At 36.7% G+C, this 13,117-nt stretch overlaps 1 protein-coding gene across 1 annotated transcript in view; it reads right to left on the bottom strand.

Annotated features, from left to right (window-relative positions):
* Window positions 1–12,661, bottom strand: part of SLF2 (SMC5-SMC6 complex localization factor 2) — a 34,469-nt gene extending 21,808 nt beyond the window's left edge. Inside the window, exons 1-6 of the mRNA XM_054581372.1 lie at window positions 12,378–12,661; window positions 9,713–9,756; window positions 8,503–9,239; window positions 6,958–7,015; window positions 1,680–2,668; window positions 629–699 (exon numbers count right to left, since the gene is read on the bottom strand). Coding sequence (XP_054437347.1) covers window positions 629–699; window positions 1,680–2,668; window positions 6,958–7,015; window positions 8,503–9,239; window positions 9,713–9,756; window positions 12,378–12,517 — 2,039 coding nt within the window. The 5' untranslated portion in view covers window positions 12,518–12,661. The remainder of the gene's footprint in view (window positions 1–628; window positions 700–1,679; window positions 2,669–6,957; window positions 7,016–8,502; window positions 9,240–9,712; window positions 9,757–12,377) is intronic.
* Window positions 12,662–13,117: the final 456 nt, after the last annotated feature.

Below are 13,117 nucleotides of genomic sequence, written 5' to 3'. Positions count from 1 at the left end.
ACCCAAGTGTCTATTGATGAATAAACAAAGTGTGGTATCTATATACCACAGACTATTACTGAGCCTTAAAAAGGAAGGGAATTCTGACATATGCTACAACATGGATAACCCTGAAGATATGCTAAGTGAAATAAGTCAGTCATAAAAGGACAAATGCTTATAATCCCATTTATATGTGGTATCTAGAATAGTCAATTTCATAGAGAAAGTATTGATAGAATGATAGTTGTACCAGGAGATGGGAGGGGAGAGGAGAATGGGAAGTTATAGGTTAATCAATATGGAATTTCAGTTAGAGAAGATGAAAAATGTTCTGGAGCTAAAAGATGGCGATGGTTGCACAACAATGTAAATGTATTTAATGCCAGTGAACTGTACATTTAAAAGTGATTCAAATGGTAAATTTTATATCTATTTTATAATAACCCCCCCCCAAAAAAATTCTACTAAGGCTTTTGATGAAGAATTTCAGCTATTGGATACCACTTGTGATAAGCAGAAAAATATTTGTATTATTAATGAATAGTCTACCATAAAAACCTGGAGCCTCTGATCCAGCCTTTGAACAAGAATATCTCATTTCTAAAACAGTATTTAAATTTTCCAGGTAGTCATAATGCTAACTAACCTTTGTGTGTCTTCCATTTCCTTCACTAGACGCTCTAGAGAATTTGTGTAAGTTCCACTACGAACATGTTCCTAAAACAAGAAGAAAATTTAGGAATACTTTATAACGTATCTTCGTAAAAGAATTGGGATGTTTTAAGTTACTCAGAATACTAAAGAATATTTTCTATTTCAATAACCTGGGCCAGGAGGATACCTTTCTTAAAAAAGAATTTTCACCATCATGCTTTAAATCTAGTATTTTGTACTACAGGCAATTTGATTTTACCATCTATAAGGAAAGGCACTACTTATAAAAACCCTGCCAGTCTTAGGAACTGACTGTAAACACCCAAGGGCTTCATGGCTACCCTGTCTTTATATTTTTAAATTCTATTTTAGTGGAATCAAACTATTAATTTTTAGGTGTTACCATGAACATTAACACCTTCCCCACCAAATTTTACAGACATATTAGAATTTAATTCAGCTTATTCCCAAGATAGAATGAAGCACTTTATAAATAAAATTGCACACCACAATTAACAACATTCTACACTCTACCTTCATTTACAGCAGTGGTCTCCAAAGCAGAGGGTGTGCAAGGTGATCCATTGGGGTGCAGGAAGAAAATAATAGAACTTCTATTTATATGGAACTTCTATAGAAACTCTGTAGAACTTAGTCTATAGTAACTTCTACATAAATTCTATAGGAAAATACTTTTTTTCTTCTTCCTTTAAATTGTTTTTCATATTCTTTAGAAAGTACATAGTATAGTGATACATGTATTAATCTATAAGTATACAAATATACTGGGGTGCATGCTCAGAGTTTTTTTTTACTAAATAGAAGTGTGTGTGATCAAAAAAGTTTGGAGACCACTGATTTACAGTAATAAAACTCAAGATAGGGGAAACCCCTTAATTAAACAAAAACTATACCAGTTGCAGACCAATTATGAGTCGTAACAAATACTGGATTCTAAAATAATACTAATATTCTATTCCTTTTTCACTAATCAATCCATTTTTCCCTCTTCAAGTAAAGATAAATGTTATAAAACTACTTACTGTATAGTCTGATGACTGAGATCCAAGCCCCTTGGAAGGAACAGGAGGCTTTCCTGTAGATGCAGGAGTCTGGTTGAAGTTCCAAGGCATTATTTCTTCCAGTGGTTTTAATGTTTCCTCTTCCACATCACTGTCTAGGTTGTAACCTAAACTTTCTTCATCACTATCAAAATCACCCCTTAGTTTTCTTTTCAGTGCATTGCTACCTGCATTGGAATTTCCTGAACTCTCTTTATCTGAAGGGGTTTTATCTGAAGGTGCTGTAGGACTTGGGATACATGGCACAACTTCCAAAGCAGTTGGGGGAGACTTTGTAGGAGTGCTATATTCTGAATGCAAAGATCCCCCAGAAATTTTCCCTGAAGGTACGTTAGAATCAGCCTTATTAGTCTTTGCTTTGTGTTCCTTGTGTTTGGAGGACTCTGTAGAATGCCCAGAACATTCTTTAGATGAGGAACGCTCTTTATCTTTTTTAGGAACTGAAAGAGTGCAATTTTTAGAATTTAATGGTACCCGAGAGGAACCAGCACTTGGAACATGGGAAAGTAAAGGTAGAAGTTTTGTCTCCTTTGATGGCACAGAGCTAGCAGTTTTATTTTTCTGAAGGTTGCTAGATTTTTTAACTGCAGACTTTTCCTGAGGTAAAGATAAGTGAGGTTTCTGCATCTTAGTCTCTTTGGTACTTGCCACACGAACTTGATCACTATTCCTGGAAGAATGGTGGCCAGAATTTGAAGGTGCCAAGCCTGCAGAGGAACAATCCGCTTCTTCGTTTGGTTCCTTCGATATATCTTCCAAGCGCAAAACATCACCAGGTGTCTTCAGTGCAATGTGTTTTATAAATTTCTCTCTCTGATGTGGTCCATCAGGACGCTTCTCAAGGAAGGGCTCTTTTGCTTTTGGCATTATCGATTCTCTTGTGCTTTTCAGATCTGAGTCCGCAGAGTTCCTTTTTCTTTTGTCAGGAAATTTATTCTGCTTAGAGCCTGCTAAAATTTAATTTTTGCCAGATTAGTGAAAATCTATTTTCCTATTTTAGTTAAGTTTACTCAATTAGTGTCTAGAACACCCTGATAAAATGTTTACATTCTAAAAGTTTAGGCTGAAATTATTCATCACATATGGAATAAGGGAAAAGAGTTAATACTATCATTTATAATGGATAAATACTGGTCAGTCCAAATTTAAAGCCAGTAACAGATGCTTATTTTCATTCCAAAACTATTAAAAGTTTACTACCTAAATAGAATAAAGGGTATAACTTCCCCAAACATAAAAAACTGCATTATCTGTATCAAGGGAAAGATTCCAAAGGCACTTTGCCTCAAAGTGCATATACACTCTCTTAGACCAAGGACTAATGGTTCCAGAAATACAACACTTCTATATCTAACTTTACATTACCTTAAAACACATATACAGTAACTAGTTGAAGGAAGACTCATTTTAATTTCTCAATTAAAAAAATTAACCCAAGTTTTTCTCCCTCGTATTTAATTGTTTATCCTTTCCCACGTATCCCTCTAGAATTCAGTTATGTTATGGGCTAAACTATGGCTCCCAAAATAGTATGTGAAGTCCTAACTCCCAGAACCTCAGAATGTGATGTTCTTGAGAAATAGGGTTTCTTACAGGGGGTAATCAAATTAAACTGAGGCCATTAAGGCAGATCCTAATCCAGTATGACTGATGCCCTTATAAAAAAGGAAATTGAGACATGAAGACATACATGCAGAGGGAAGACAATGTGAAGACACACATGGGGAAAGTTCTGTGATTGGAGTGATGCGCCTACGAGTCAAGGAATGCCAAGCATTGTAGGCAAACACCAGAAGCTTAAAAGGCTAGGAAGGATCCTCCCTCAGAATTGTTAGAGACACCAAGACCCTGCTGATAACCTTAATTTTGGATTTCTAGCTTCCAGAACCATAAGATAATAAATTTCTGTTGTGTTAAGCCACCCAGGTTTTGGCACTTGTTATGGCAGCCCTAGACAACTAATATAAGCTGTGATAGTAGCTCTGACCAGAAGCACTTTAATAACCACAAAAATTTGAGTTAACCAGTTTTTAAAAATTTCTTGTTTAAAAATGTGGTTTTATTAACTCAGTCTTAAAATTCATCATTCATTAAAAATTCACTATATAATCAGTATTCTCAAAAATCAAATTTCCCTAAATCAAGTTTATTTCTGTGCATGGACTGATCCTCCGTGTCCTAAAATCCTTGGCAGATTAAAAACACAAAGAAACAAACAAAAATCCTCAAGAGTTAAGCAATTATTGGGATACCCTGATCATACATATTTTGGAAAATTCATCTTATAAAAATAAAAAGTCAATTATAAACAAATGCCCCCATCTCCATTCTTCTACAGATATGTCCTATTACCTGAAGAAACCATTCATGCCCATGCAGTTTTCTGGGGCTAAATGTCTTGTAAAAAAGAAAAATAGGGTTCCGTTATAGTGCAGGATGAGAAATCAAGTAACTAAGAAAAAGGGAAGACATGGGGTAGACTTACACTGATTACCTTAAGTTTGAAGGTTATAAGAAAGAACTGCCAATTTGAGTTTAGTTCCATTTTCCTAGAGAAGTCAGACATTCATGCACAGCTAGTAATGAGAAGAAATTCCTGCTTTGTTCAGGAATTGAAGACTTGTCCAGGAGGAGAGAAAAACCATTTGTGGGCAAAGTTTAGGAAAATCAACTTATTAACAGCTTTTAACATCTAGAATTAGAGGAAGGTGAATTGGTACTACAGGTAGGCTTCCTTTCTGCAAGCTCTCTAGGACAGTGAATTAACTGCAAAAATTTCATGATTCTTTTTGCACCCCTTGTACAAATAGATTGAATGTTTTATAACATTTCAAATATGTACTAGTTGAGGGAGGGAGCTATAAGGAGACTAAATGTTGTTGGAAAAATACAATGAAGATTAAGTTAAAAAAATATGTATTAGTATATAAAATATTCAGGTAAGCCAACAATTGAGTCTGGGGAAAAAAAAAAAGGAAAAATCTAAATGCTCATTAATAGGGAAATAGCTATTAATAAATTAAGGAATAAACTAGGGATGGATTAAGTTGGACCTCATAACTCAGCCATAGGACGGGGCTCTGGAAGACCAGAGAGCTAAATGTCTACAGTACCAACATTTCTGAAATCCTCAAACTTGTCTGTGATTAAGGAACGTGTGATTATGTATAGCACCATCACAACTGATAACTGTAATAGAAATATAAACAAAATGTAACATTCAGATTATTAATATCTATTCAGGTAAAGTAAGCATTCTTCATGTTATCAAGAGTGAAAGAAAAATACCCTTATATCCTTTATATTCTATTGACAGTCAACTGAAGTATAAATGTATAAAGAGTACCGTAATTATGAAGATTATGAAAAACATGCAAAAATATTATTAATAAAAATATCAAGTCCCTGGCTGGGTTGCTCAGCTGGTTAGAGTGTCATCCTGATATGCCAAAGTTGCAGGTTCAATTGCTGGTCAGGGCACATGCAAGAATCAACCAATGAGCCCTGGCTGGTGTGGCTCAGTGGACTGAACGTCAACCTGCGAACCAAAGGATCACTGGTTTGTAGTCAGGGCATATGCCTGGGTTGTGGGCTAGGTCCCCAGTGAGAGGCAACCATGCACTGATGTTTCTCTCCCTCTCTTTCTTTCTCCCTTCCCCTCTCTCTAAAAATAAATGAAATCTTTAAAAAAATAAAAGAATCAACCAATGAATGCATAAATCAGTGGAACAACAAATTGATGATTCTCCCCCTCTCCCTCTTGTCCCTAAAACCAATACACATTTTTAAAGAATTATATGTAAGTGAAAGCAGCCACCATAGGCCTGCCTCTGAAAACATGCAGGAAGCATCTTTTTCAAGCAATGTTCAAAAACTTCAGTATATGGAATTAAATTACATAAGTAAAACTACTTCAGTCACCACTAATGAAATCTGTAAACCCATGAGGTAAAAATAATTTTTATCTTAGTCATTATCAAAGGGGGGAAAAATGCTGAATAGCTTGGTGGCAACATCACCAGCAGCCCCTTACACTTGCAAAGCTAGCCTAAAAATATTTTGTTCTTCCATTTGTTCTTTTTGTACCTCAGTGCAAAGTGATCATTTATTTAACATTACAAGCATGTAAATACAGTGACTGCAAGAGCAAGCTCATGGCGGAGCAATTACTGTTCTTACACTATTAATGTCAAAATTCACTAACATTATAAATTCATCAACATTATAAAAATTAAATACATTTTTTAAAACACATTAAAATACATTCTTTAAAACTTGCTGTATCCTGAAAGCTCCTTTTATGATGCTAAGTATGATTTCAGCCTTGGCTGAAGACTGATTGTACCACTTGAGGTCACTTGGTCAAAATGCAGTGCACCTCTAGAATACATAAAAAATAGAATTTTACACAAAACTTGAAGAGGAATAAGTAAGAACTGTCTCTATACCTCTATTTTCTAAGTTTCTACAAGTAACCTTATGTGGATGTGAGGTTCAAATGAATTAAAAGGACATCGGACAGGGCATGTCACACAGTAAGTGCTTAGTGTTTGGTATTATCGTTATGAGGGTGGAAATTTGTAAAGTCCGTTTTTCAAAGTTTGCAGTCATAGCTGAAAAGAATCCTGATATACCAAACTATTAACAGTTGTTATTTCTGAGGGCCTTTCATTTTTTGTGTTATAAAGTTCTACAGTGTTTAATTTTATGCTATTCTATTTTCTAGTTAAAAAAAATAATGATTCTGAATTAACAGTAGCTGTTTGCTATTATGTATTTTCTCAACCAACAGATACTGGAAGTACAAACTAGTATATAAATGTCCTTGAAATTTGATACTAAAAAGATCTTTATATCTGAAATATAGGAAACACTGTTGTGGATCGTAACAGTCCCAACCTTAAACAAAGCATCTTTAACACCTCAGATAGTCCACAATTCCAGGAATACAGATTAAATTATAGTCAAGGATTCAGAAGTAGGGCACTGAATATCACCAGTACAATAAACACATTATAAGAAACTACTGAAAAAGGTAGAGAAGTCAAGACAAACCACAGGTTACATATGCTAAATTCAAGGACTATTTGTTTTGAATATATTACCAAACTCTAAAATGAGATATTCGATTCACCTCTAGGAAAGAAACTGCACATTTAAACAAATTTGCTTTAAAAAACAGTGCCATTATAATGCAAATTTATTTTAAAATTCATAAATTTAATTATTTTGATTCTACCTGAAGCAGTTTCCCATGAATCAGAAGATGACCTTTTTCTTGAGAGATGTCCATTTTCCTATTAGCAAAATGAGAAAAAACTCATTAGGAGTTGGGGGAAGAATATGAATTTTTCTTCATAACATTTAAACGCAGATTTATAGACTAAAGCAAGAACATATATTTGGAGGTCAATTCCCTACAATAAAATATTTTAAATTCTTAAGTTTTATCATAAAACAAAGGATGTGTAGCATAAAAATATAGAAACACCATAAAGTGAGTTTTCATACACAAATTTAAAGATTTGTATTAATAACTCAGGATTAAGATTCTATTACAGCAATGCACTGTTATTTTGATAAAGAATGAGCCTAATATTTGCCAATCAAATGGATACAACTCACTCTTCAATACTTCTGTTTAAGTATCAATGTTAACACCTAACACTGAAATCTTGTAAAAATGGACCAAATGTTACTAACCTCTATTTTAAAAAAGATTTTATTTATTTATTTATTTTTAGAGAGAGAGGAAGGGAGGGAAAGAGAGAGAGAGAGAACCATCAATGTGTGAGAGAACCCTCTCTCACAACCCAGCCCGTAACCCTGGCATGTGACCTGATTGGGAATCAAACTGGTGACCCTTCAGTTTGCAGGCTAGCACTCAATCCACTGAGCCACAGCAGCCAGGACCTTACCACTGCTGATCACTAGCAATTTGACCACTGGTAAAGGCACCAAACTACATTTTTCAGTAACATACAGTGCAACGATCTCTATTTACTCCCCAAATATCATTGTTCGGTTGATTTTTGGTTTACCTGGTTTACAAATTTTATAGCAACTTTTCCACACAGCACTTTCTTGTTACTTGAATTTGCTCTCTTATGTAGAAAAACTCTTTGCAACAGATATACTTAACAGCTTGACTTCCCAGGGAAGAAGGACAGCTTTTATGCTTATCTAAGTTTGGTTTAGTTTCAAAAGATAAATATGAGGAGGTTAGGATATATTTGGATAATTTTCTAAGCTTTCTAAGACCTGTACTCAATTATTTAAGATTTATATTTAATCTAAAGCAGGGACTCTCAAACTTTAAAGTGCATCAGTTATCTGGAAGGCTTGTTAATCACACATTGCTGGACTCTACCACCCCAGTTTCTGGTTCAGTGGGTCTGGGGTGGGGCCAGAGATTTCTATTTTTAACAAGTTCCATGGTCATGCTCATGTTGCTAGCCCAGAGACCACATTTTGAGAACCTCTGTTCTAAACCACTTCCTGCTGTTTTTGATTTTCCATCCCTCACGCATCTCTCTTCAGCACAGCCTAATTTAAAAAATGAATGTTTACTTTTCTGATTAAGTAAGATCTTTGTCCCTGGTCTGAAAAAATTGAGGGCAAGAAACACTGGTTACTGAGTTTGAGCAACTGCAGAAAATCTAATGAATGCACGTATCATTTTCTTAACAAAAGGTACCAGCGTGATGTTAATTATTACTTTTACATTTAGTATCTAAATATGATAAAGCAGTAGCCAAGCTAATTCAGTAATTATTATACATACCAGGTTTGAAATATTACTTTTTCCAGGTCTGACATCATTCTGTTTACATGGTTCCTGCCTTGGTTGGTAATTTCTTCCTATACCAGAGGATTTTAAGGAAAGACTGCTTGCTTCCGAGAAAGAATTTTCTGAGTGGGTTCTCTGCTCCATTTGCTCCTTTCTCAACTTCTTTAGTTGTCTTTCTCTGCAGTAAGAAGCTAGTGTTGACTGGAACTTAGCTCCCAGTGTGCTTTCTCCTGGGTGATGCCTGGATAGGCTGCTCCTGCTGCTAAGACTCCGGGGGCTGTTCTTGAATATGTCAGCTTCTGTCACCGTGGCCTGCTTGTTGGTATCTGCATTGATCTTGCCTTGATCTCTGTCATTCTTCTCCCTGCTGTTTTCATGAGTGAATAGCGACTGCCGTCTCTCTGGAGATCGATGTTTCTTCTTTAGTGTCTTCCTCTCTTTAGACAAGCGACACGAAAGAGGAACATAGACTGTTTTTGTAACTGTCTTGGGACTTTTGGTGGTTAGTGACACACAAGGCCGACATGACTCACGTATACCACGATCTTTATGGTGTTCTCTAACACTTTTCATTAAATCCTCCATATGACTCTTTTCTGATGACGGCCTTTTGGGCTCAGATTTTTTTGGTGAGGATGGTTTCCTTTCAAACTGCTCTGTCCCATTGATGGACAGACCACTTTCTCCATATTTGATGTTTGATTTTTGTGGAGAATCCAACATATGTCTGTCTAGATAGCCAATTAAAACAATACAAACTGCATGTTATTAAAAATATACAAACTATTAAATCTTGTATATTTATTTAAAGTGTTAATATTTAAAATACTAATCTGTCACAAAAAATTTCAAATTGTTTAGAATGACGATGCACATTTTATGGGGGGATTACAACATGGTTTATTTGTTAACAGCCTTACTTTCATAAGCATCCCTTTTGCTATATCATGTAAGGTCTTAATGGCTCTATGAAATGTTACTGTGTTAGAGAAATCAAAGTAGTATGCATTATAAAAATTTACTGGACTAATTTTAAAAGAAAATATAGCAGCAAAAAAGAGTTTCTGCATGATGTTTAGAAACTGGATTTTCATTATATTTTCAATTTTGAACACTGTTTAATCAAATTAATGAGTTTAGACTTAATAGTTTATCTATTTCCCTCTCAAAAAATCCCACAAAAATTCATTAATAGTATACATACCTTGTTTTGAAGCTGGTTTGAAGAAATCTATAATTGACTGCTTCCTGAAAATAAAAGCATAACTAATATGGAATCACAAGCAAATATTAAAACCTCAATAATTCAGGGTAAGTGGAAAACACTAGTAGATTTATAGACTATAGGCTGGATTTCACTATCTAGTTCAGTTTTAATCAAATTCTGACAATAACAATAATGCTTTGCTCAGCTGATTACAAAAAATTGAAAATATAACTCACAACTTTCTGTAGAAGTAAATTTATAAAAGTACAACTGAGGTTTATATAAAATATAGTCCCAAAATGATAAGATTTGAGTGTGGGTCCAGAGAATTGGTAGACTGTTTCCTAGGACTGGAATGCTCACTGCTAGCTACATCAAGTAAAAAATCTTGGGGGGGATCTGATGCTATTCTTTGATAATTCCACTGACTGATACAAAATAATGCTTAATAGATGTTTGCCTAATGAATAACAAAGGCTGTAAAAACTGAGTAAAACCTGAACAGATTCACAAGAGTAGATGGCAGTAGTATGGCAATATGGGTAATCTGGCTCGTCTGAGGAGGCAATTGAAGAGTGCGCTGGGAAAAGACAGAAAGGATTAGGTATTAACCTTGTATTACCCTTATGTACTACAGTAAGATGCTAATCTAAGTAACAGCAGAAATTGGAATTCATTTACAACTACAGTGTTTCAAAAATCTTATCTAAGAATTAAGATATTTACAAAAACAACACACTATCTGGGAAAAACACAAACAAAACAAAGAGAAAAGGAAGTTAACAAGAATAACAAAAACCATACTGTTTTCAATTTTAAGGATTTCTGCACCCTACAGTGGACAGGAAGTGAAACAGGACCATATTATCAGAATTTGTATTCTAATTTGTTCAGGTCTTTACAGTTATTTGTCAACTGCATAAAGAGGGACATGTAGAACGAAAAATCAACTTTCTGGCAAATTTTGCTAAAATATATTCATTTTATTGAAAGAGAATAAGCAGTGGTGTATGATCATCCCTAAACATTTATCTACTAAGAGGTTGGAATGCTCAGAGAAAACGAACAATTCAGGTCCCTTGAAGGTTAAGTTTCTTCATCTTGTACCTTTACTGGTCACATTAAAAAAAAAGATCCTTTAATGGTTTATTGATAGTCTACAATGTTTGTTTAAGATGGTGGCAGAAAAGCTACGAGGTTATAAAATGAATTAGTGAGAGAAGGAAGAATCTATGCATTTGTTTTCATAAAACAAATCGTATCAGGCAAATTTACTACACAACAGTCAAGAATGAAATGCTGGAGGTTCTACAAAGGGGAGAAAAATGATGTAAAGGATGATGATATCTTCAGTTATTGGTTGAGGAAAGAGAGATGGGGCAGGAGTAAGAAGCAGTTAGTTCATAAAAAGGTAATACTAAATGTGTCTTTATATTACTAAAAGTAACACTATAGCTCTTCCCTAAAATATTAGATCCCTGGCTCCTTTTTGATTAATGTCAGAGAGAAAGTGGTTTTGTAAAACATGCAAGACATTTGTAAAAGAACTATGAATATAACTTTCAAGAAGGAACAGTTTCCTAAGTTCATATGCACAGAAATGTCTATTACTTATTTTTAACTAGTTAAAAAATTGTTAATAGCTCACAAGCCCTTATCTGAAACATTTGGGGCCAAATGTATTTTAGAATTCTGAATGTACTGGATTTTAGAAAAGTGGTAACTTAGATGCAGCACATAAAGCCCCCTAGTGGGGTCTGATAATGCACCCTGTAAGCAAATAAATTAATATTTTTCCAACAAAACTTATGAATACTTACACTTAGTGGGATAAAGACCATACACAACCTTCCATTAGTTCTAGTCAGGTTTGGCTGCCAAGTAAGATATGCCAAACTTACTGAAAACTTTTGGTTTTCATAGCTTTCTGATTTTCAGAATTAAGATAAGGGATTGTGGACCTGTACTGCAATAGCAGAAGATAAATTTATTGTTAAACTTATGCCACAAGCTTCTAAACTTAAAATAAAAAAGACAGTACCAAGTGTGTAGAGAATTTAAACATGTTTTATTGTCAGAGGATGTCATTTGAGGAAACTCCCCATCTCATTACACAGCTCCCACAAAATCTTTACATAAAAACTGACCTCTTGGAAAGAAGTTACTGGAGAAAACATATCACATTCCAAATCTGCATTTTCTTTTAAGTATGAATTATCGTTTATACTGAACTATAAAGTAATTCGTGGGTTTCCCTCATCACATCTTACATAATTTCACCCACAATATAAAAAAAAGATTTATACCATTAGACAGTAGAACTGTCAAAGTACAGAAAACCACCTAACTATGCACTAACCGGTTAGGGCCCCGGGTCCAGCTATCTATCATAAAGGACATAAATCACGTCTACCTAAGGCGGGATCTCCGTAGCCATCCAGGCTGTGGTCATTAGACCGAAGACAGCGTCCCAACTACAGAAAAGGAAACTCGAATTCCCAGAAGTCCCCGCGCGGAGGCGGGGCGGAGGTTTGCCAGGCCCCAAAACGCCGAGGCCTGAGCTCGCGAAGGGTGGCGGGAACTGGAAGAGCAGTCGTCCACAGTCCTCCCTCATACCCTTGCCCCCGCGACCCGGCCCCTTCTCAATCCCTCTGCACGGTACCTGTCCCCAGGACTCTCTGTTCTTTTTCCCGCTGCAGCAGGGGCGGTACTACCGGGTCTCAGATGGCAGCGCGGGGGCGACGACCCCGGGGCTGGGGATGAGGGGAAACCTGGCCTAGCGAGCATGTAGCGCCTTGTCATGTCGGCGCCGCTGGCGACGGCGGCATGAGCTGTGGCTGGAGAAACTGGGAGCGTGGTTGCCGTCTTGCTGCTGGGACTCGGGGAAGCTGTCGGAGCAGAGGTGGGCGGCACCCCCTTCTCTCTTCATGGCGGTTCTCTCTCTTCGGAAGTGACTTCTATGTGAGCGGGAAGGAACCCGAGGAGCATCAGGGGGCGGGTCTTACTTGAAGATTCGGGTTCTGACTGGCTGATAAGGCGGTCGGTCCAGTAGTGGTGCAATAGAAAGCCGCAGCCTCTCAGGAGAAGGAGGGGTTTCAGGAAGGGGGAGGGGAGAAGGAAAACTGGCCCACCGTCACGTGCGCGCGCAGGGGGCGGGGCGCGCTGCCAAGTCTTCGTCGCGTCAGCCTTGGCGGGTGCGCGGGGGCGGGAAGGCGCGGGTCGCCGTAGGCGCTGCGGCAGCAGGCGAGAATCGCCTGGTCTTGAGCGAGGGGCGAGGTTTGCGAAAAGCAAACGCAAGCGTCAGGTGCCCTCGGTTGAGGCTGGCTAACCTTTTGGCTTTCTGTGTCACACAGTTGTGTCTGAGAAATTCCCCGCTGTTCATTACATCTGTCTGTAGCATCT

Source organism: Pteronotus mesoamericanus, unplaced genomic scaffold, assembly GCF_021234165.1.
Source record: "Pteronotus mesoamericanus isolate MK-2021 breed Mesoamerican mustached bat unplaced genomic scaffold, CSHL_Meso_final contig_657, whole genome shotgun sequence".
NCBI classification, from domain to species: Eukaryota; Metazoa; Chordata; class Mammalia; order Chiroptera; family Mormoopidae; genus Pteronotus; species Pteronotus mesoamericanus.
The sequence above is the reverse complement of the archived record's forward strand: the minus strand, read 5'-3'. Positions and strand labels throughout refer to the sequence as shown.